The sequence below is a fragment of the Ambystoma mexicanum genome, chromosome 6p (genome assembly GCF_040938575.1).
Source record: "Ambystoma mexicanum isolate Mex_15411 chromosome 6p, UKY_AmexF1_1, whole genome shotgun sequence".
Classification (NCBI taxonomy): Eukaryota; Metazoa; Chordata; class Amphibia; order Caudata; family Ambystomatidae; genus Ambystoma; species Ambystoma mexicanum.
This window is the reverse complement of record NC_090935.1, coordinates 1,378,762,368-1,378,788,408: the sequence shown is the minus strand read 5'-3', so window position 1 is coordinate 1,378,788,408 and position 26,041 is coordinate 1,378,762,368. Positions and strand designations below refer to the sequence as shown.

The window sequence follows — 26,041 nt, the reverse complement described above, 5'->3', positions numbered from 1 at the left end:
GATCTTCAAAACTTAAGGATGTCGCTCAGTATGGAGCGGCACAATCAGGTGGCCATTTTTGTCAGCGCAACAGTGCCCCATTAAGGACCATTTTAAACATAATTTCATAGAAACGAGATGGTGTAGTTAGCCTTACCAGAAATTCATTCGCAAAGTCAATTTTTTAAAGCTTCTGGGGTCAATGGACAAAAGACAAGCGTTTTTGTGAAGGGGACAAGAGGAAATGATTGGCTGCCATAGGGAGAAGAACGAGTTTGGAGTAGAGTAGTAGGAGGTCATATTCAAACAAATGCAAATTGAATGCAGGTGACCACCGACGCTTGCACTTATGTGCAGTAGGGTCCTCTGCATGCAGTTTTCAATATTTACAACGTGGATTGAAAAAGTGAAGAGAAAAACCAGCCAAAGGTACTGCTCCTCTTCAGTTTTACTCTCTGGCTTGTAGACACAAGACAAGATACAAGGCAGGCCAAGAACTCAGCGGGAAAGCAAATGAACCTCTATATTTGAAAACATCAATCCACCTCACTGTACAAGTGCTTCTGTCTAGCTGCCCCCACAATGTCAAATAGATTTTAACTTCACTCCCAAGATATCAAGATAAACATATTTTAGCCATTGTAACTCTGTGCTGAGCTAACGCTGTTAGGCAACAATAATGTATATACTACAAGATTAGGACATACCAGAGTTATCAAAGTAACATGTGCTCATGGGCCTTGATTTCCTGCAGTCATGACAGGCACCCTTGGGCAGTTGTCTGAGAGAAACCTGGCAAGGTACATCAATGTCCAAATGCACGACCGGTGTGGGCATTGTGTCTGTCCCCCACCCATCCAGAACCCAGGCAGGTCTAAGGGAGGATTTTGGGGGTACCTTAGCTCCTGATAAAAGCCAATAAGTACCCATGTTGCAATCAATAAAATATAAAATACTATGGACAGAAGCAGTAACTTGTTCTGCAGTAGTGATGATGCATTCCAAATTCATTTCAGCATAATGTGGTTATTAAAATGTTGAAATTGTTTGACATTTTCACTTAATTTCATTTGCTATTCTGCTGGTTCGAAGGGCCCTTCCCACTAAAACTCTATTGAGTAAACCTTGTTACAAATCCATTCCTGAAACATAAGCAAGTTTTTATTCTAGTGATAAAATGAAATACAGTATATGCAACTAAAAAAAAAAAATTGCATTGGTATACCTTGGCATATGATGCAATTCCTGCTCTTTAAAATATTCCGTAATTTTTTATCCGCATTTCTTCTGGCAACTACTACTTATTTTAGCCACCATACATGACATAATTCTAACAGCTGAAGCATCTTCCATAACGTGACTGCAGTGTAGAGGAGCAGCTGTATACCTCTGCAGGAGATCCTGCCCCCCTGCCTCCTATATGTTGGAGACATGAGACCATGCTGTATTTGACACCAGCCATTGTGCCAATACCACAGCGTGTGTTTAAAAGAAGATACCTGTTGAGACAACCCTACTGAATGTATCCCCAAAGTAATGACAACCTAAGGGAGGAACTCCATGAAGGAATATGAGAAAAAGCTAATAAGAGAAACTAGTGACATCACAAAAAGTATGCATGACGTCCCGAGATACTGGCTGAAGAGATGTATAGATCCTAAAGAAACTAATGATGAAGTAAAGAATCAAGTGAGCTTTTAAATACAAAGAAGACGATTACTCGTGCACAAAGTGCTGCAGAGAAACAACCGTTCAATACATGTATAGATGCTGAAACGCAAGGTAGACTAGGTCATCATAGAAGCTGGTTATACGTAGTGAATAGAATGCAGGCAAAGGTGCCATTGTATAGAAGCGGGATATCAGTATCATGAATTTAGTAAGCCAAGACCCATGAAGCAGGAAGGGAAAACTGTGTTGGTTGCAGCAAGAATAAGCAGAATTGTGGAGCTGCATGGCTAGGTTGTCTGGCCTGGAGTCAAGACTGAAGCAGCAAGGTCGGCTATCTATTCTGGAAATGAGCGGATGTCCAGAGGATGAATCATCCCTTTTTAAAGTGCAAAGAAAGAACATCAAGAGTGCCAAGTTTAATTCATTTGGAGCATTTAAAACCTGCAAAATGGACCAAATCGTGGTCTCCTGCCACATGAGCCAGGGATGAAAATAGAGTTTGAACTCGGAGTCCTAGACAAGATAGTGAGTGCCCTCACTTCTGTGCATTCTCAAAGACAAGGATACTTTGCAAGAAAAAGTACAAAGACAATCTTTGTGGCAGAAGGCATGGGCGATGAGAGATGCTGGGCTATGTTAGTGATTTTGTCAGAGGCCTATGCCTAGTTTGTGATTTGTTACTATAGTGGTAAAATGGTGGAACAGCGTGGTTATGGTAATGCCCTATATGGTGTGACACGATTCACCTAAATTACCTGTATTCTATTTAGGGTCAACTCTAAACACAGATCGCTGGGCCTAACAACACTAGAAATCTTTGGCAGTGCTACCTGTCACTACAGCCTCTTATCTATGAGGCCGTTCTACTGTTTTTGACAGATTTGTTCATAAAACATTTTACATTGGGAATGTTTCAACAGTCACACATGCATCATACGCTTTTAAACTTGCTTGCTAAGAACCCCAAACTTTACCTCCTGTTTTACCACCCGTGGTAAAAAGTGTTACCTCTTTTGACACACTGGGGCTCTTCCCTGTGACTTCAGGCCCTCTTTGTCAATGAATAAAGTTAGACACAGAAAACGCAACTGCACTGTTTCAGTTTTTAAAAATGTTTGTTTTTTATATGCACTATCATTTGAGAATATGTTGTGCAGTATGAACATTAATACAAAATAGAACCTCTACATTATATTGCATGACCAGTCTTTATTCATGACTAAACAACCACCGTTCTTCTCTTACCACAGACCTTTGGTCCCGACACAATTGGCAGAAGACACAGTCTAAGAGAAGAAATAAAAAAACACGATAGCAGGCCAACTTTCTTTCTCTCCCTTTGCACTTTTCAAATCTGTATCTCTATGCTAAAAAGGCATTATTCATAAAATGACCAGTTGATCCTGACTGACTGTAAAAATAAACCAAATTATCCGTACGTGAACCTCACTTTCCAACTATACTCACTTTAAGTGTGAGTGAGATCTCTGCGCTGTTATCACGGGAAACCCGTCTGAACTGGATTATCAGCACACAATTTACAAAGGACACAACTGTCAAGGCCTCAGCTTCCTGAAAAACCTTGCACTGCACGATTCTGGCCAGTCACTTGCTTGTCTTTTGGCTGTCTGCTGCTCTGCCATTCAGTCAGCTGAACTCCCACACCCCTTCTGTCTCTTGAGTTTATATACTATCCCTGTCAATCTCACTAAAAACTTGCCTCATTCCCGACGTGCACAATCACCTGAGCTGGTTAGCATAACCTACCAAAAATGTTTGCAACAATTGCTTCCAGCAGTATACAATAGAGCCTTCTCAACATTGCTTCTTCCTCGCAGTTTGTGTAATGAAATCACAGCGAATGCACTCTGCCTGCACATTTTAATTCCACCACTCACATTTGACATGTCATCTGAATCCTTTTGCACTGCTTTTTTAGAGATGAGTTACCAATTAATGGGAGGGATGTTAATTGATTAGTTTGGGTTAATATGTACATAGTGCAAACTGGACAGATGAGCTGTTCATCCTGAAGTGGATCATTTTAAAACGTGCTTAATGTGCATTTCCATTTGTAGGCCAGCTATTTGATGTCTGTATTCTGTTTACTGCCTCCTCTGCATATAATGTCATGACTCCCTTACCGCCCCTCATGTACAGTATCCCTACATCTATAGTATCCTACCTACATCTACAGTATCTCTCCTACAGCTACTTGGGTGGGGAGGTAGTCTCATGCCCCATCTCCTGGGTCTGGACTTATGTGCTGCTAAATGAACCGAATGTTCCAGACATGACACAAGTGTGCCAACCAATTGTAGTAGTCCATATAACGAAGTACCTTATAGTTTGAAGACCAATAAGAAACTGTGGCCCTCATTAGGACCCTGGCGGATTTTTTCCGCCATCGACGGACTTTTCCGCCATGGCGTAAAGTCCGTTTACGCCATGGCGGATGGTGGACTTACCGCCCCATTCCGAGGTCGGCGGGGCGGTAAGTCCCCATTGACCCATTTACCCTTCCCCATTCCCATTTCGGCCCCATAGGGTATAATGGGAGTGGGGAAGGAGTTAATTACGCCACCGTAAATTACGGTGGCGTAATTAACACCAAGGTCCCATAGCGCCATGGATTTTTACGCCCGCAAAAAGCGGGCGGAAAAATGACCATGGCGCTCTGGGAACTCGGAATTGGCGGTAAGGGGTCGGCGCAGCTAACGCTAGCGTAAACCCCTTACCGCCAGGGTCCTAATGAGGGCCTGTGTATCTAATGTTTCTGAAGATGACATGTTTTAGAGGTCGAGACATTTCCACCTGATAGTGGACAACCAATCACAAACCTAGCTCCTTTAGAAAAGCATACTTAGATGTTCCCCTTAGCCATTCCCGACACTTGATAGGTTTTTCATTATTGCCGCATAGTATGGCATCACCTCTGACGTATTTCTGATATGCATAACATGTTTTGTGTAAGGATCGAGAGAGACTGAGCGTACGTTCGTTGATGTTCGTTGTAAACTCCCTTTTTTAGAATATTGTTAATAAAGCAGTACCTTGCCATCTTCCTGAGATGGTTTGGTTATTTGGACTTGGAGTTATTCTGTATGATCCCATCCATTACATATGCACGTTCCTAAAGGGCCCTAAGCTAAGCAGGATCCCAAGACTTTCCATGCCAATACGCCTCCATTGCAAATACCCCTCAATGTAACTTTAAGCCTCTCTCTATCAAAGAAGTTGAGCTGATTATACTCAATCTCAAACCTTCTAATTGCAACAGTGACATCTGTCAAGCCACGCTTATTAAGGAAGCGGCCAATGCACTCGCACCCTTCATCACCTCATTTATTAATGCATCATTTGACTCTAGTACAGTACCCACCGATCTGAAAGACGCATGGGTGCTTCCACTATTGAAAAAACCTTCTCTAGATTCCAATAACCCCTCCAACTATAGACCCATAACTACAGTCCCCTTCCTCTTAAAAATACTAGACCATGCAGCATACATCCAGATACAACAGTATCTAGAAACAAACAACTTATTAGGTTTAAGACAGTCAGGATTTAGACCCAGACACGGGACTGAAACCGCGCTCATTGACTTAAAGACACAAATTCAAATCCTAAAAGATAAGGGTAAATCTGCCCTTCTCCTTCTACTTGACTTATCAGCGGCATTCGATTTAGTGAACCATGAAATATTATGTAACCACTTGTCATCTGCCGCACACTTCTCAGACCAAGCCAACTCTTCGATTACATCCTTCCTCAGCAACATATCTATGAGGGTCTTTGCACCCACAGCATCTGCTTTACCAACGCCAGTTACATGTGGAGTCCCACAAGGTTCGTGTGTGTCCTCAACTCTCTACAACGTATTCACCAAACCATTATTTGATATACTTGACTATCTGGATGTCACATACACTAATTATGCGGATGTGACTCAGATACCCATCCCTATCACTGGTGACTACGTTGCAGACAGCAAAACCGTGAACGATATCTACAGCACTATACAAATATGGATGGCTAAACATGGTTTATGTCTAAATGATGACAAAACTGAACTACTCCTCCTTGGCTCACCTACTAAATTGAACAAACTAGGAACCGTGTTCAAATCCTTTAACATTGATGCTAATATCATTAAAGTAGCCAATAATGTGAAAACTCTAGAAATCTATATCGACTCAGCACTCTCACTTACAAGACAAACTAATGCCTTAGCATCAGCCACTGCTCACACGTGCAAGCTCATTACAGCCTGCCGCCCTTACCTGACTACAACAAATTGCATTTCAGTAGCAAGAGCTCTAGTATTATCAATGCTTGACTACTGTAATGCGCTTTACTTGGGCACATCCCAACAAAATATCAATAAAATGCAACATGAATTGGCTAAATATTGAGCAAAGAATAGACCTCAAATCACTCTCACTTACTCATAAGTGCCTTAATAAACAGGCCCCCATATATCTCTGCGACACCTTCTCTCGTCACAACTCAAAGCAACCAACTAGAATAGCGCAATCACATTGCGTTGTTGTCCCACGATTCAGCCAACAACGTGCTGGTGGGGCTAGCTTCCCAGTCCTGGCTGCTAAAAAATGGAATGCCCTTCCTATAGCCATAAGAGAAGAGCCATCCTTTTTGCAATTCCGTAGCAAGATTAAAGATTGGTTCTCCGAGCAGGTCTAGAACTTACCTACTTTACAAAATATCCTGTAATGGCGTAGATTGTTACTCTAGTATCCTCATTTGCTGTACATATATTTTTTACCTGTCTTAAAATGTATATTATATAGTTTGTCATCCAAAATGTCTAATTACTCACCCTCATAATTGTACCATTTACACATACAATCTTTATCGCTTATATAACCTGTTCAGTCTACTTGTTGACCTGCACCTTTTTGTATCATGTTATTGTGTTTGCCTCCATTTCAATGATTGTAACTGTAACTTTGTCTGTACACACATCCTTGTGCAACATGTAAGTCCCAGCGCCCAGATGCCCCAGGGTTTTGGCTGCGCTTTACACATAAATAAATATAAATGAGCAGAGTAATCAAATCTTCAAAGACACAGCTCAGCCATAATGGTTTCCCAAACCTGGAGGCACACTAGATGATCTTTGTCTCTGTCTTTCACTGGGTCCCCAAATGTCTCTATTTATTGCATGGTGCCCTGACTGCATTGAGCCTGTGACTAAGAGGAGGACTACAGGACAACTGTAAAATCTCCCTGCTGTCGTCTCAAAATGGACCTCTGAATTTCACTATTGAAGCAATGGCTAATTGTCCTCATAGCAACCTCTCGCTCTATTTCTAATGCCACCAGTTGTGCCGTGGGGGCTCAGTTTGCTATGCCACCCGTGTATACCAAGAACAAAGAGCGATTTATATGTATTGTAGGACCTTGTACACAGCTATTCAAAGACCACAACCGTGCTACATTATTCATATTATAGCACAACTGAAACCATTTGGATTCCACTTTTTAAAGATGTTCGAATTTCAATTCCTCAATCATGTGAACGCAAACAATGTGACCATGATATATAAATTATATTTCAACGAAAATGTACCACAAAGTACCCAGAGTTGCTTTATCAATTGTTAAAAACAACACGAAAAAAAAAGAAAAATGTCAGAATGAAGATGAAATGGGTCAAGTGGTTGTAGATGCTTAACTGCAGCCTATGCACCATGTGAATCTTGTACAATGATTTTAATATATATCCTGGTTGGTTGCAGTGCGGGGTGTGCAGGTTTGTTTGCTGACTTAATTGCAGCACTTATTTACACCCACTTAAAAAAAATAAAGTTCAAAACTGACCTCCATGTGTCTTTACAGACCAGGCCCATTCATGTCAGGTCCCTTGTCTATGAAAAGGATTCTTCAACTGTTTGGTACACGTGAACAATACTTGTCTTGATCCACCTCAATACATATACACATTGGCAATTATGATATGTATTCCTGTGCCAGACGATTTGAGGTGTGCAGGCCCACCCAGAGGTTAAGGAAAGACATGGTGGCAGAGATGCTTTTTTTATGGCCCAGTGTACTGTTTGCACTTGTCAGATCCCCTGATAACTGTGTTGCTGATTTCTCCTTTGCTTTCACAGCATTCTTACACACATGCGAGAAGTTCATCAGAACATGGGCTACTGCCCTCAGTTTGATGCCATTGATGACCTCCTGAACGGACGAGAGCATTTGGAGTTTTATGCCCGGCTTCGAGGAGTTCCTGAAGAAGACGTCCGCAAGGTAGGCTGGAGGAATCCTTCACACAGTTTTGGTATAAGCCTTGCAATACAGGTGCACTTTCAATTATGTGTTACCCCTGCATGTTCAAATGAAGAGTGACGTTCTTCATTTTACTGTAAATAAAAGTTATTATCTTGACCAGGGTGTGTGCCCAATACTCATGCCCCAAACGTGCCAGCTAACGGGGTTGGCCTGTTTCTCTACTGCCTGGTTGTGCCACCCCAGTTTTCATTAGTGACCCGCAAGGACAGTGATAACAGGAATAATTACAAATGACAGAAACAGGGTTCACTAAACATTTTGCAATTTTCTCGATTATGGTGCTGCCATAAAAGTACTGTCAATGGCTGCTCAAAACTCACACTGAACAATTTCAGTAATGGGACCACCAAGAAATATGACTATGTGCCTAGTGATCATGATATTTACATTGATTTGCTATTTGATATCAGAAAACAGGTGTAGATTCTCAAATCAATTGGCACATCTGGAAGATGCTCAAAACTTAAGTGCTTGGCTCAAAAATAGGATTCGCCTAATGTGCTAAAGTTTAAATCCTACAGGAGGACTGACTCAGCCCTTCATAGTACTGGGATCAAGGAATTGGGTACCATTGAATTTGCTCATTATACAACATGTTGTTATAGCAATGAGAAACAGAAGGAATGTGGCATGAGGTGCTATCTTAGAATATTATTATTTGTTATCAAAATTACCTCCGAATGGATTACCAACATCTGAATAAGGCTCTTTGGGGATCCCTTAGGGATGGTATTACATTAATTATATTAAGCTCTAACAAGTGTCCTAATTATAATCCCCAATGTGAATTTCAGTCAACAGACTGACATTGGTTAAAAGACAATGATAGTGGTTATTACTGGTCACAACTGAGTTAAACTATATGTACCAAGTCCAGGGGAGAGTGAGAAATAATGGCCACAGATTTTACTTTAAAAAGAATGGTCTCTTGATGTACGAGAAGTGAGGATGTACAGTTGCGATTTTTTGTTTTAGCTGTTTATGATCATATTGTTGCCAATTGTATTTTACTACTGGTCAAACTATGACAATAAATGTACATTAATTCCTTGATAAGGGAAATGACCTAGGTAGGATGACTATTATTAAAAAACAGACGGGTGTCATCTGCATAGCAGTGACGGCCAAATTCCAGGCTCCATGATACATTGTGAAATGGCCTCATTACCATCCAGGCGTTGGACCATGGTGCTAGCAGCACCATGGTCCATGCCGGTAACTTACCGACTCCGCCATGGCGGAATGGGGAATTACCACCCCATTCCGAGGTTTGCGGGGCGGTAATTCCCCATGCCGCCATGGCCCTTCCCCATTCCCATTTTTGCCCCATAGGGCTCAATGGGAAAGGGGAAGGCGCTAAGTACGGTACCGCTAATTGCGGTACCGTACTTAGCCCCAAGGTCCCTTTGCGGCACCCTACTTTAACGGCTGGTCTGTACCAGCCGTTAAGGTCGGGTCCCGCAAAGGGACCTCGTAATCAGGCGCTAAGTGTTTAACGGCGCCGTGGCCTTTTACGGCGCCGTTAAACACTTAGCGCCAGGGTCATAATGTCCCACTTAGTGTATATATTGACCAAAAGGGAGGGAAGAGCCTGCGCCCGTAGTGACCCGGACTACATGGGCGTGGACTTGGCCATAATGCCTTCTAGTCTGACACAGTACCGTTACAAGGGAAAGACTCCAACCATTTCAAGACTTTGTTGGACAACAGCAACACAACTCTCAGTCAATGAAGAATGATCCCATGTTCAAAGATGTCAAATATAACTAATAAATCGAACATAACAAAAAGTGAGAAGCTGTTCTCGTTGATCCACTAAAGCTGTTTCAGTGCCGCTCCTCAGACTAAAACAGGTCAGTTGCTCACTTAAAAACCCATTGATCACAACACAAGATGGTAATTGAACTACAGCATGTTTTCTTTTTCTCAGCTCTGAATTAGACATGGTGTACTCACAATCGGCCTGAAGTGATACTGAAGATGTGTCTTATTAAGACGTGGACTTTCTAAGATTGTTTTTTTAATGGATGGAATACTTCCCTTGGCAAGTGACTCACTAATGAAAGGCATCAAAAAGGGAACTCAATTATCAATACATTCCATGGGCATCTGAGTGGGACATGGGTTTCCAGGGTGGGATGTAGGATTCCTGTTTAAAGCAATGTGCCTCATTAAGAGTTTTGCGGTAAATCTGCAGATTTACGACCAAATTCCTTGACCATTATCACCACCCGTTCCTGTGGATTTATCATGGGACTGCAAATGGTGGCCCAGTGGTGTTAGTCCCTATTTTTCAAGTCCATAGGACTGCATGGATATTTTCAGTGGATTTACCACGAGCAGTAATACTTTACAGTAACTCCGCAAAGATTAGGGGGTAAAGTGGAGGATATGCCTCTAGTAAAATGATGGGAGTACATCCTTCCTTTACCTCTAAACCTGTAGTACGGCGTTGCTGTAAATCAGCATGTTTACCACACTGCCATACTGGTAATGAGGCACTGTTCCAGCAGTGGACTTTCAGGCTCCACAGAGACCTTGGGTGCATTCCCTGGGATGCTCAGAAAAGAGTGGTCTTCAGAGGACTGTATGGCCGTCTGCTCCCTTACCTTCAGCAGTGATTGCCCTACAGCTCTGGTGGTCAGTCTGTTGGCCTCCATTGCAGGGCTTTTGCAGAGGACGCCCCTGGTGTAGGTGTTCCAGGTCCACACCCAGGGTCTGGCTGCTAGTTTTGCAGTCTTGCATCTTCTTAAGGGTGCCCTACACCTCTGTGTTTAGATTAACCTTTTCCTTAGGCTGAGAATTCTTCAGCAGTGGGTAAAAGGTCTTGCTAAGGATTTGCCACTAAAGGCACTTTGGGATCCTCTGAGGGTTTGGTGAAAATGTAGGAAGCAAACACAAAAATAAATAAAAAAATACAATCAACAATGACTTAATACTGTACCAGGAGAGCAAGAAAAAGGAAAAATGAAAAGTAAGACAAATCTCTCCTTAGACCGTAGGGCAGCAAACCATAGCTCTTCAGCTCAAGGCGTAGAAGCATTTGTTTCTCGATGTGCTCGTCATCATAATCAGTCAAATACTTGTGATAACCTACGAATCATGCAATCCATCACTAACAGCCAATCGCAAAAATACATTTGGCAAACAACTGTGCACCAACAATGGCTAAAATGCCATCAAGGATATCAGCCCATAAATTTCATGAGAAGATGAAACTCCCTCAATGTATAAAATGAGACAACATTTCTGCGGCTTGATTCAGTCATGCAGTTTTTTCTCATGAACATTGCTCCCTCCCTCCCAAGAATTCAAGATCTATCAACAGCACACCTCATCCATTAAATGAAATATAGTTCACTCCATTAAACCTTTTAGTTACATCTTTTTTTTTTTTAAAGCAAAATTATCAAGCACCTTAAACCTGTCCACCTTACTGAAACTAATTAATGTCCCCGTTTTTGGTGCACCTAAAACACACGACAACATGTTTCTAAATTAACTTTCCAATCATGTGTAGATCTCCAATCATTCGACAAGGAGATTTTAAATGCATCATTTTAGTTTTTCTGTACTCAATAATTCTCACGCAAATTGCAGGAATACTTGTGAATTCCTAGAAAAGGCAATACAACACCGGCGGTAACCAATGGCGCTATTAGCACCATGGTTGCTGCCTGGTATTGTAACAAATCCGCCATGGTGCAATGGGGAATTACCACCCCATTCCAAGGTTGGCAGAGCGGTAATTCCCCATGCACCATTGGACCTTCCCCATTCCCATTGTTGCCCCATAGGGCTCAATGGGAATGGGGAAGGCGGTAATTACGGTACCACAAATTGCAGTACCGTAATTACCTTCACGGTCCCTTTGCGGGTCCCTACTTTAACGGCTGGTCCAGACCAGCCGTTAAGGTCGGGAGCCACAAAGGGACCTCGTAATTAGGCGCTAAGGGGTTAACGGCACCGCAGCCTTTTACGGCGCAGTTAACCCCTTAGCGCCAGGGTGGGTCGTAATAATCCCCAATACAATTTAATTCCCTCTACAAACTTCAAAACTTCAAATGCTACTATTTTACCCTAACCACATCCCACAAACAACCAAATATACAATTGCCCCATCGAAATACAATTTTACGCACGCTGACATTTCAGATAATCTTTTGGGAATAAAAGATGGGCATTTTTTATTTCAAAAAGCCTCAAATGCCGCATTGCACCATGGGACTAATAGGACACATGTGGAGGTGTGGGTACCTCACCCTGTGCTTAATTAAAAAAAAGATGACACATTTTGTAAAAACCATGCTAGGAAATCATTCTACACAATTATATGTTCCTAAAACACTATCCAAACCGTGTGGGTGTAAGCAAGAATTGTGCATGTTTCGTTTGAAAGAATAAATACAAAAAGTCAAAAACACACCGCTTACTCTATAAAACCTTTGAAAGTTTGTAAACTATATTCCATGTTTTTGCACCAGGGTCAAAATATGTGTTTGGCAAATGTAATGGTGAGTCATCAGATGTATCCCAAAAGTTATTATTCATAGAATTTTAAGCATTTCTAAGAACATGTGACGTAAGAGTGTGTGCCATAAGACTGTGTGCAATAAGTGTGTGTGGCTGAAGAGTATGTGACATATGTTTTTGTGGTGTAACAGTGTGTGGCATAAGAGTGTGTGCCATATGAGTATGTGCCAAACGAGTGAATTGTGTAAGAGTATGCAGTTTAAGAGTCTGCTTTGTAAGACTGTGCACAGAGAGTGTAGCAAAGGAATGTGAGCCATAAGAGGATGTGCCATAAGATTGTGTACCATAAGTGTATGTGGCAGAAGTGTGTGTTGTGTAAGAGTGTGTGTGCAGTAAGAGTGTGTACCATAAAAGATTGTGGTTTAAGAGTGAGTAGTAAAAGTGCATATGGCACCAGAGTGTATATTATGTGATGTAAGGTTGTGTGGCTTAAGAGTGTGCACTTTACGCATGTGTGACATAAGAGTATGCACCACAAGAGCATGTGGTATGAGAGTGGGTGGCATAGAAGCATTTGCAATAAGCGCATTTGGCAGAAGAGTGTGTGGTGCAACAGCTTGTGGTTTAGGGTCAAGTGGCATAACAGCATGTGCATAGCAATGCATGCCATAAGAATGTGTTCTATAAGAGCATCTGGCATAAGAGCAAGTTATGTAAGTGCATGTGGTATGGGAGCATGTGGCATAAGTGAGTGTGGTATAAGAGAGCATGGAAAACGAACATATGGCATAAATGCATGTGGCAAAAGTGTACATAGTTTAGTGTCCATTGTGAAACAGAACGTGGAATTAAGAGCATTTGACATACTGTGTCTGCTGAAAGGGTGTGCCATAAGAATGTGTGGCATAAGTGCATGCAGCTTATCTGTGTGGCATAAGAATGTATGTCATAAGGGTGTATGCTATAAAAGCGTGTGACATAAGTGCATATGGCGTAAGTGCACATATTGGAAAAAGGATGTGGTGTAAGCGCACATGGTGTAAGAGTGTGTGACAATATGTTGCTTACAAGTGTGTGGCATAAGAGTGTGTGCTGTAAGAGGATGTGGTGCAAGAGAATGTGGCATAAGAGTGTGTGGTGTAATAGTTTGTGATGTGACAATATGGAGCATAAGTGTGTGGCGTAAGAGTTTGTGACATGAGAGTGTGTGGCACAAGATCACAAGGAGTTAGAGTGTGTGCTGTGAGAACATGTGATGTAAGAGTTTGTGACATAAGAGTGTGAGGTGAAAGAGCTTATGGCCTAAAAGCATGTGCTGAAATGACGTGTGCTGCAAAAGTATGTGTCATAAGAGCACATGGTGTAAGTGTGTGTGCTGTAAGTGTGTGTGGCATAAGAATGTGTTTGATAAGGATGTGTATCATAAAATCATGTGCTGTAAGAACATGCAATATAAGTGTATGTGTTGCAAGTGTGTGTACCAAAAGAGCACATGTCATAAGAACATGTTGCATAACAGTGTGTGGTGTAAGGATGTGGCATTAGAGTGTGGCATAAGAGGGTGTGGTGTAACAGTGTTTAGTGTAAGCCATATGAATGTTCGGTGTGTAAGTGTTTGGCATATGGGTGTATGGTGTATATGCATGAAAACTCACAACAAAGTGAGGTCAGACTTTGATGTCCATTCATTTACATTTAGGAGGCATATACGAATTTTACATTTTGTAGATGTGTGCAGTCATACATCTCATGTATGTATGAACATTCACATCAAAGTCCGCCCTAACATTAATGTGAGTTTACATATGAATAGTAGTGTACATGTATGAAATGCACATCTGCAACATGTACATGTACCGTCCTTATAGAAGATGCATGTTTATTCTCTGCATGAGTGAAATATAGATAGATCTTAAAACTTACATATCTCAAAATTGGCCTGATTAATTTTTTTTATTGTTTTAGGAAACCAGATCCAAATGAGATCTTGGAGCATACCAATACATTTTCCCTCACTCACTATTCCCACGCACACTCCTACCACACATGCTCTTATCACGCACACACTTACTAAACACACTTAAAGCACACTCTTGCAAGACACACTTCTACAACAGGTGCTCCTACGACACATGCTGCTATAGCATGCACTGTTATAATATGCACTCATATATCTCATGTTCTGATGACAAGCACACCTACTACAGATGTGCCTTCGACACATAACATGCTCCTACAACATGCACTCCTATGACATGCACTCGTACAACCCATGGCCCCACAGCATATATTCTTACAACACATACTCCTACCACAAAGGCACCTACAGCATGTGCTGCAATCACGTATGCAGAGTGTATGAGTTTTACAGTTGGTACATTACAAAATTAACATCTCCTGAAAACTTATATCAAAGGCCAGTCGTAGGAACTGTACACAGAGCACATGAGTTTTGCTATTTAAACTTAAAACCCACAGGAAAGGCAAGTCACAGCTGTCTTTGATGTCAGTTTTAAAGTGCTAGAATAAATGTACACTTTTCATATGAACTGAACTTTGAGAATATGAGAATTACAGTTCATACATTACACAATTAACATCTAAAAACTCACACCAAACACAAGTTTTAAAGTGATGGAATAAATATACACATCTCATATTAAAAACACTTTTTATATGAAATATTTCACTTTCATATGACAATGTACACTTTGGGACCCATGCATTGCATGAGGTTGATTTTATATTAAAACCCTGCATGTACATTGTTGATATTATTTTTGTTTATACCAGGGGTCTGCAACCTTTGACTCAGATGTTTTGGACAACAATTGCCATGATATCTGGCTAGTGACAATGCTGTATAGGGATGACAGGAGTTGAAGCCTTAAACATTTGGAGAGCCAAAGGTTACAGACCACTGTGTATATGAAGACTAATAATACACTTCTACAACACGCACACCTATTACACATGGGCTTATTACACCTAGCATGTAGACATACAAGTGCTCTCACATGCACTTGGGACGCATGCACCAATGACACAAGCACCTATGACACATGAACCTAGGACACGTAAACCAACAACATCTGCTCCTATAACACATGCTACTATGACGCACGCTCCTACCACACACATTCCTCCCAAAAACACCCAGAACACTCTTACGAACCATACTTTAATCACACACACACACCCTCCTAAAACACACAGTGCTATAACAGGCACTCCTACTGCATACACTCCTATAATACATGTTCCGATGACAAGCACACCTACTACACACACACTTACTGCACCTAACATGATCATTCAATAAGTGCTCCTACAACATGTGCTCCTACAACACACGGTCCTATGGCACACATTCTCACAACACATACTCCTACCACACAGGTGTCTACAACATGCACCGCATACACATATGCAGAGAGTTTGTGTTCTTCAATTGGTACATTACAAAATTAACATGTCCTCAAAGCTTACTTCAAAGGCAAGTTATACAAACTGTACACAGAGCATTAGAGATTTACTGTTCATACATTATACAATTAAAATCGCCTATAGACTGACAGGAAAGGCAAGCCACTGCTGATGTTGTTTATTTATTTATTTATTTATTTATTTATTAAATTTGTATAGCGCACATGCAGCCCTCGGGCATTGTGGCGCTGTTTCTTGTAGGGATCTTAGTTACAGGGAGGGGTAACAGGGATACATGACAACAATCCTGTTTTGTTTACATCGCATGAATGAATACTTTCATAGATACAGGACAGGAATCTTCTGTTAGTTACATAAGGTACTTTCTTAGTTAAATTACAGGCATACTTATCTTTTACGTTATGATAACAGTTAGTTTGTTACATTTACAAGAATACTTTTATAGTTGCATGGCAGGCATACTTTCTTAGTTACATCATAGGACAGCTTACTTAGTCACAATATGGTAGTACATTTTGGCTATATATCAGGAATCATGGTTACGTTACAAGAACATTGGTGGTTTGCAAGGCGGCGGCCTTACCGGAGGCACATGTACATGATGGAGAAAGGAGGAGGGGGGCGGCTACATCCTCTCTGTCGGTTGTAGAGTTAAATCCTGTAGTGGGAAAGTTCGACATTAGTAAACAGGTGGTAGTATAGTGAGGGGTTGAATTGCATAGTGTTTGTGCTATGTCGCTAGAGCACACGCTAGTGTCGCAGTAGGGCAGAGTTGCATAGTCATTTTAGGGTTAGGTCGGGTTCGGCGCTTGACCTTACCGTTGTGTTTCGAGTCCTCTGTGGTTTGGACTGGAGGAGTGAGATTGTCGATCCTTCCCGAGGTTGGAGGGTCTCTTGTGGGCTCACGATTGTTGTCATTTTTAAAGTGAAATGTACACTTTTCATGCAAAAATCTACCTTTATAAATATGAAAATGAACACTTTAGGAGGCATACAATACATGAGCAGAATGGAGGCACATATTATATTAAATCCTTACATCTACATTTGTGATATTAAAATTGTGTATAATAATACTAATAGCAGAAACTCGTATAATGCTCGTATAATGCTCCTGCTCACAACTCATGCTACTACGGCACACGCTTATATAACGCTTATATAACACACACTCCTACAACATATGCTCCCACCATACGCACTCCTATGACACACTCTCTTACAACACAGTTCTATAATACACTCTTATTAAACATATTCCTGTGTCTTACATACCTACATCATGCACTATTGCTCACACACTTATGGCACACACTGCTATCACCCACACTCCTGACACATGCTGCTAGCACTCCTATGCCACATGCTCCACGCCATCTAAGTACATACACTCTTATAAGATACACTATTAGGACACATTCTCCTTCAACACACCCTCCTACAACCCACGCTCCTGCACCACATGCTCCTTCAACACATGCACCTACAACACACACTACACACAATCTTACAACCCACGCGCTTACAACACAGAAACCTACAAGACACACACATACTTGCAAGACATAGGCTTATGCCACGTACTGTTATGAAACCTGCTCTTATGCCACATACACACTTCTACGACATGTTCTTACAACACATGCTAGCATTACAATAAACTCTCAAAATCAATAATCACGGTACCGTAAAAAAAGATGATATTATTGGAAACATTTATTTTTTATAAACAAGTTAATGCTAACCACCAAAATCATACAGTCTACAAACATCACACATAATAACATTAAGGTAACAACAAAATACACTTTATAAATATATTAAAAGAAATAATATATTAATAAAATCAAATATTTTAATATATTGATAAATTGAACATTTTCTACCCATAACTGACTCACAAACCCATCCCCAAATCCCCAGCTTCACATGGCGTCTTCTTTTCCAATCTCAATCTCTAGCCTAATGTGATTGTTATTGCTATTGCTAATGGTATTTATATAGTGCCTTCGGCCAAGCCATATAAGCACTGTTGTTCAAAACAATTAGCTCTCCCCTAGTAGTGACTACATAAAAAGAAGAGGTTTGAGTCTCGTTCTGATGTTGAGAATCTTATTAGATACTAAAATGTCATTGGGTAGTTTGTTCCAAAGTTTGATGGCATCCATTTCCTCCTCCAAATAGAGTTTTGAGTTCTTTTATTTGTGGCTACTCCCAGTAATATTGCAGGATTCATGTGCAGGATTCACATGCATCCAACAAAAAAAGAAATGGTGTCTTTTCATTTCTGATAAGTATTGCAGCCTCTCTGCTGCAATGCACCATAGGAAATATTGGGCCTCATTACGACCCAGGCGGAAAACCATGGTGATAATAGCACCATGGTCCATGCCGGTAACTTATCGACTCCGCCATGGAGAAAGGGGGAATTACCACCCCATTACAAGGTTGGCGGGGCGGTAATTCCCCCTTCCTCCAAGGCCCTTCCCCATTCCCATTTTTGCCCCATAGAGCTCAATGGGAATGGGGAAGGCGCTAAGTACGGTACCGCAAATTGCGGTACTGTACTTAGCACCAAGGTCCCTTTGCGGGTCCCTACTTTAACGGCTGTTGTAGACCAGCGGTTAAGGTCGGGTCCCCTAAAGGGACCTCGTAATCAGGCACTAATGGGTTAACGGCGCCGCAGCCTTTTACGGCGCCGTTAACCCATTAGCACCAGGGTTGTAATGAGGCCCATTGTTATTTTTTAGCGAGCAGGGGCACCCCCTTCCTCCTGGATGGATTTACCCTAAACCTGTCCTGGAAATCAAGTCAATGCTTCATGCCCACGTTGTTTCTCATTTAGTCCAATTCCTTCCAGCAGTTTTGCGCTTCAGCTTAACAAAATGTTGACTTTTTCTTTTGGAAAATGAATGGGATTAGGCCGAAAACAGCATGTTTTTGCTTTCTTAACTAATCTTTTCTGGAATCTACAGTCTGGGGAGTCCCATGACAAACATTTAGTTTGGAGAATATCATCCAATTCTGTCCTGCAAGTCAAAGGTTAATAGCAATAGAACCTTGGTGTTTCCTATGGCTCAAATCACTCCCCTTAACTATAGGGCGGCAGTGGCCGCTCTAAAATATATATATATATATATATATATATATAAAATCTATATATTGTGTGATCAAGCCAACAGAAATGTGTTACGTACAGCCTCTGCTTCTTGTTTTACTACGTTCATTGAATAAATGACTTTCAATTTCCCACAAGTGTTTTGGGCATTTTATGTCAGAGCACCCCCTTTTTTTCCTTTATTGACATATCATGGCCACATGGTTTCCTTCAGTAACAGCCAGGAATTAAAAATTGAAAAGGTACTCTATTTGTAGACTTATCTTTCAAGTATGTTCTTACAGTAATTCTCTTAGGGTCCAGGCAAATAATATGGTACATATGCACAGGGTAAGTGGCACCTTTCAAACAGAAACAGCACCACTGCTGTAATGAAGGAGCATGAGGAACACTGCCCATACCTTACAAATAAGAGACGCACAACATTTTCCCCCGTCCACCTACCCCTCATACTACTGTTTGGTGCCTCTTTGCTCATTTCAGTCCTTCTTAGCTGTCTTTAAAAAAAAAAAGCCATCCGTAAACAAAGTAAATGTTCCTTTACGAACCGCCTTTCACAGTCTAGAAATATAAATTTTAAAAAAACACGTACACTCCATGTATTTTATGTTTCGCAGTAAAGTACATAGACGCAATAAGATTTTCCAATGTTTCCATTTGCAGTCTGTAGTATGCTAATGGGAATATTGTAGCATTCTTCCTCCATTCCTGGGACTGGAAGGGTGAATAATGGGGCAGTAGGCCAAGTTATCAGCCCATTCGAAGCGTGAGTGCATAACGCTATCTCTGGATCATTAACCCCCCTTCCACCCCTAAAATGGTGGATGAATGTCATTAACAATCTAGATTTCTAAAGCTGTAACCTGTACTAGTAAAAAAGAGGATTTTTCATCGTAATCCGAGACACCTGTGGCGTCCCGGATTACAACAGAAAATCCTTTTCCAAGATGGCCACCATAGAAAGGGAAGGTGGTTGTTCCATACAGAGCCTCTATTCGCTTTCCATGGCAGCATGCACAAAAGAAAAAAGCAAACCCTGTTAACATATCATCAATAGCACCTTTTTTGCCTGTGAAAAGAAAACAGTTACACTTTAGAATTTGTAAAGTACTTTTATTTCACAATAAACTGTCCGAGATCATCAGACTATTCCCATTTTCAATCAAATAGTAACTTTGTTTCTTCGGTCGTAATTGAAAATGGTAATCGTGAGGCACATGTTGTTCTTTTCCCATACACAAAGTAAGTGTTTTTGATAAAGCAGCCGCTTCGGTCGCACAGTGATTTCCAAGACGTCGGCATGAACTTCGGCCTACACCACCATAAAAGATGTTATGTTACTCCTAATGGCCACTGCTGCGTATGGACAAATGGGTCAGGGCCGATCGTCCCACAGAAAGGTGACGGTTAGGTAGGCGGTCACGAGTACGTGCATCTGGCGTGCTAAAATTCATCACTTGGCATTTGGAAACCATGGCAATCACAGTAAGGCAGGATGTAGCTGGTCGGAAAACATAACAGAAAATACGTATCAATACTCAAACTTTAGCAAACAATTTCAAGAACGACAAAAAGAACGAGGAAAGTGATAAACAAATGGACGTGGCCATACATGACATCTTAACGAAATATTAGCGTTCAACATGAGTGAATCCCGTGGTAGCCTACAAATGCCAAGAAGCTACACGCTCCATAAGTTTAAAAAAATGCGTACTACACAAAAAGATAGTACTTGAGTTGCATTGCCAAAATTAATATTCAGATAATAAAAATGTAAAACTCGTGATTGCAAAAAAGATGAAAAGAACATGGAAACTGATACACAACTCGATGTGGTCATACATGACATTTCACAGAAATAATAGCGTTGAACATGGGTGAATTTAGTGATAGCCTACAAACGCCGAGAATCTGCACGCTACATAAGTAAAAAAAAATAACAACTACACTCAAAGATAGTAATTCAGTTAAATTGCCTAAATGAATGTTCTGGTAATAAAAAATGAAATCTCGTTCCGGTGTAGAGTCGTCAAAAGTAAATTTACACAATATTCACCATTTCCATTGTCTTCTTAAAACTCAGACAGCAATGTACTTGCACCAAAGAATCTTCTGCAACTGATATTACATGCGCCTTACAAACGGTTTGAATACATAACCTTATCAAGCAGTATTTTTTGCAAACCTTCACTCCCTGCATTCTTACTGAATTTTCCCTTTCGCTCCAGGTAAAAAAACAAGTGACCCTTATGGTTCAGTCGGATGCGTGGGCCTACTGAGCTCGCAACCAAAAAAGCAGAGCAAGTGACCTTCACTCAGAATGCAAATACATTCTGACTTTGCAACAACATGTCTCAATGCATTCATGAGAACTGGTATTCCCATACACTTGCAGACCCGCTGTTTCCATCAAACAGTGCAGGTGGCTGCCTCAGATTTCAAACTCTAGGAGGCAAGTCTGACTGCAATATTAGTTTAAATAGATTGTAACACAGACACAGTAAATTTTCGCCTGTACGTAATGGACACTACATTGAGCAGCAACTTTCCATTTACCGTATGACTTTGGTGACAAGAAAAGACCACTTTTTGACTTCCTGCTGCCACATCCCATGGCAGCCTCATTAAGCCTCACCTTCTGAGACAGTATTTCATAAGTTTAACAAGTGCAATGTTGTGTTATGTTATATGGGTTAGCGGCGATGTCCGCGTACACCAAAACACGAATAAAAGATGGTGGGCGCAGTGAAACAATCTGACGCACTTCACGCTGGTCAACGTCCAATCAGTGAACGCGCCACATGTCCTCAGACATGACGCTATGGATTAGCCAATCGTTATCTTGTCTGCGAAGCGAACAGGGAAGTGTGATCGCGGAGCGGACATAGATATCACACATTTTTTCAGACATACTTTTTGGTGGTTTTAAATAAAACTACTGGACGGATTGCCATCAAATGTACAAAAGCACGCTTTCGGGACCAAGCTCCTGCCGCAAATTTGGTGAAAATCCGTCCAGCGGTTTGGGCTGTAGGCATGTGCAAAGTTTTTCCCTCATTCAGTCTATGGGAAAAAAAGACGGTTTGGGACCCCCCCTATAACTTTTACCCCCCTGGACCAAACATCACCAAACTTTGCAAAAAAATTCAGAGTGGGCCATATAATTTTTTGCAAAGTTTGGTGAGGATTTGTCCAGGGGGAGCGAAGTTATAAGCCGCCCAAAAAGTGCTCTTTCTATGGAAACAGCAACTTAACCATAACTACACAGCCACTACTGTGGCTGTGTGATATATATATATATATATATATATATATATATATATATATATTGAAAAAAGAGGAGAGGGGCGCACACCAGTTCCCTGCACAGTAAACGTTCTCAGCTACAGGTGTTCTCCTCCGACCGGTTTCTGTGCCAATACACGTCATCAGGGAGGATGTCTTAACTTGCAGCTCACAGCAAGTGCAGGTGTTAACACTTAGTGATGATTCTGCTGCAAGGACTTCTGGTAGCTGTAGTCATCAGGTTTGCAAGGAACAAACTCACACCCAATCCCATAAATGGGGAAAGGGGGGGAGTAGCCTACAGTGAGGCACTCCAAAGTTGGGCATATATTACCCCGGTGCAGCACCCTATAAGATTTCTGAAGATTCCACCCTTCAGAAAACTTGCAAATGTGTTGAAAAAAGAGAGGAGAGGGGCGCACTCCAGTTCCCTGCACAGTAAACCTTCTCAGCTACAGGTGTTCTCCTCCGACCGGTTTCTGTGCCAATACACGTCATCAGGGAGGCTGTCTTAACTTGCAGCTCACAGCAAGTGCAGGTGTTAACACTTAGTGATGATTCTGCTGCAAGGACTTCTGGTAGCTGTAGTCATCAGGTTTGCAAGGAAAAAACTCAAACCCAATCCCATAAATGGGGAAAGGGGGGGAGTAGCCTACAGTGAGGCACTCCAAAGTTGGGCATATATTACCCCGGTGCAGCACCCTATAAGATTTCTGAAGATTCCACCCTTCAGAAAACTTGCAAATGTGTTGAAAAAAGAGGAGAGGGGCGCACTCCAGATCCCTGCACAGTAAACCTTCTCAGCTACAGGTGTTCTCCTCCGACCGGTTTCTCTGCCAATACACGTCATCAGGGAGGCTGTCTTAACTTGCAGCTCACAGCAGGTGCAGGTGTTAACACTTAGTGATGATTCTGCTGCAAGGACTTCTGGTAGCTGTAGTCATCAGGTTTGCAAGGAACAAACTCACACCCAATCCCATAAATGGGGAAAGGGGGGGAGTAGCCTACAGTGAGGCACTCCAAAGTTGGGCATATATTACCCCGGTGCAGCACCCTATAAGATTTCTGAAGATTCCACCCTTCAGAAAACGTGCAAATGTGTTGAAAAAAGAGGAGAGGGGCGCACTCCAGTTCCCTGCACAGTAAACCTTCTCAGCTACAGGTGTTCTCCTCCGACCGGTTTCTGTGCCAATACACGTCATCAGGGAGGCTGTCTTAACTTGCAGCTCACAGCAAGTGCAGGTGTTAACACTTAGTGATGATTCTGCTGCAAGGACTTCTGGTAGCTGTAGTCATCAGGTTTGCAAGGGAACTGGAGTGCGCCCCTCTCCTCTTTTTTCAACACATTTGCAAGTTTTCTGAATGGTGGAATCTTCAGAAATCTTATAGGGTGCTGCACCGGGGTAATATATGCCCAACTTTGGAGTGCCTCACTGTAGGCTACTCCCCCCCTTTCCCCATTTATGGGATTGGGTGTGAGTTTGTTCCTTGCAAACCTGATGACTACAGCTACCAGAAGTCCTTGCAGCAGAATCATCACTAAGTGTTAACACCTGCACTTGCTGTGAGCTGCAAGTTAAGACAGCCTCCCTGATGACGTGTATTGGCACAGAAACCGGTCGGAGGAGAACACCTGTAGCTGAGAAGGTTTACTGTGCAGGGAACTGGAGTGCGCCCCTCTCCTCTTTTTTCAACATATATATATATATATATATATATTCAGTTAAAAAACTTTGTTAAAGGGACATTATGGTTAAGTTGCGCTACTAAAAACCTATGAAATTCAGTGAAAAAACGTTGTCAAAGGGACGTTATGGTTCCAAGTAAAACTGAAAAACCCTTAAAATTCGCCAGTTACATTTGTGATGTCATCTTTGATGTCCTGGGTGTTAGTCTTAGCAGTGCACGGTGGTGGCGCGAGTTATGGTTGCTTAGCTTACCATAACTGGCGAATTTCAAGGGTTTTTCGGTTTTACTTGGAACCATAACGTACCATTGACAAAGTTTTTTCACTGAATTTCATAGGTTTTTAGTAGCATAACTTAACCATAACGTCCCTTTAACAAAGTATTTTCACTGAATTTCATAGGTTTTTAGTAGCGCAACTTAACCATAACGTCCCTTTGACAAAGTTTTTTCACTGAATTTCATAGGTTTTTAGTAGCATAACTTAACCATAACGTCCCTTTAACAAAGTATTTTCACTGAATTTCATAGGTTTTTAGTAGCGCAACTTAACCATAATGTCCCTTTAACAAAGTTTTTTCATTGAATTTCGTAGGTTTTTAGTAGTGCAACTTAACAATAATGACTTTCACTTTATATACATATCATATGGAACTGACTGAATCTCTTCTACTGTACTTGATGTCCGCGAACTCATTTAATGTTTGCGGACATGTTTGAAGAACAGTACCACTACCTAAAAACTCTGGGGGGGTATGTTTGATTGTTCTATCATAACATAGGAACATTTAACAAATTCAAAAAAAAGCACACAAACACATTATATGTACTAATACATAAGAAATGTAACCCATATATACAACACACTAACCATTCATTTAAATGCACTATGTTCTAAAATGGAATATACCACAAGAAAATAAATTGGCTTCCAACATAATTACCTCACAAACACGACAGAACTGAGAACAAGAGCAGACCCGCTGAGTACATGGGACATATCTTACCTGAAATAGTAAGTGTACTTAATTTTATTCATATATTTATAAACTTTCTGTATTAGATAAAAAAATATATTATCTTTTTTTTTTCTCTCACAGAAATGTCTAGTACTCTGGAATGGCTAGAGGAACATTTCCCACATGAAGAAATGTCACAAGATAGTGAAACTAATGGTAAACACTTTATAATATAAACCATTTAATTATTATTATTTTGTATACATTTAACATATATATATATATATATATTTTTTTGTACAGAGCATACCAAAATAGAAAATACTTCAGAAAAACCTGTTATGGATAACACTTTTCACAGTATAGAAGAAAAAATGGATTTATTGTTGACTAATTTTAATAATTTGAAAACTTTTGTGGAAGATCATTTTAAACCAAAAACCTCATACCATTGCCCCACATGTACTTGTCCCTCCTCACCATATCCCAGTCAATTATCCCCAAACCCTCTCCATAACCCAAAACGTTTTGATGAGACTTCCATCCCTTCTTCACCTAATAACAATCATGATGAAACCTTCTCTGTCATAAATTATTAATATATGTTAAATAAAGTTTAATTTTTATATTGTGTTGTAAATAGTTTTTTTTTTAAAAAAAAACAATGTAGGTGTCCGTGGACAGTGCAGGTGTTCTGAAATGTTCGTAAATAAACAAAAACGGAGGAGTCTTGAAGAACACTATACCTGTTCGTACTGTTCGCTAGCAAGATGAAACTATTCTAAGAACACACGCGGTGTCCTGAAATGTTCATAAAAAAAAAAAAATTAAAGTGTCCTAAAGAACACTATATCTGTCCATAGTGTTCGCTAGCAAGTTCAAACTGTTCTAAGAACACACGCGGTGTCCTGAATTGTTCGTAATTAAACGAAAATGGAGGTGTCTTAAAGAACACTATACCTGTCCGAACTGTTCGCTAGCAAGTTGAAAATGTTCTAAGAACACAATTAGTGTCCTGAAATGTTCATACATAAACGAAATTGAACGTGTCCTGAAGAACACTATATCTGTCCTTACTGTTCGCTAGCAAATTTAAACTGTT

General features: G+C 40.9%; 1 protein-coding gene across 2 annotated transcripts in view; it reads left to right on the top strand.

Moving 5' to 3' along the window:
* LOC138510440 (phospholipid-transporting ATPase ABCA1-like) overlaps positions 1-26,041 on the top strand; it is a 2,356,352-nt gene that overhangs the window by 2,125,321 nt on the left and 204,990 nt on the right. For both annotated transcript variants that reach the window (XM_069626098.1, XM_069626099.1), the window contains exon 44: positions 7,788-7,929. In XM_069626098.1, coding sequence (XP_069482199.1) covers positions 7,788-7,929 — 142 coding nt within the window. The remainder of the gene's footprint in view (positions 1-7,787; positions 7,930-26,041) is intronic.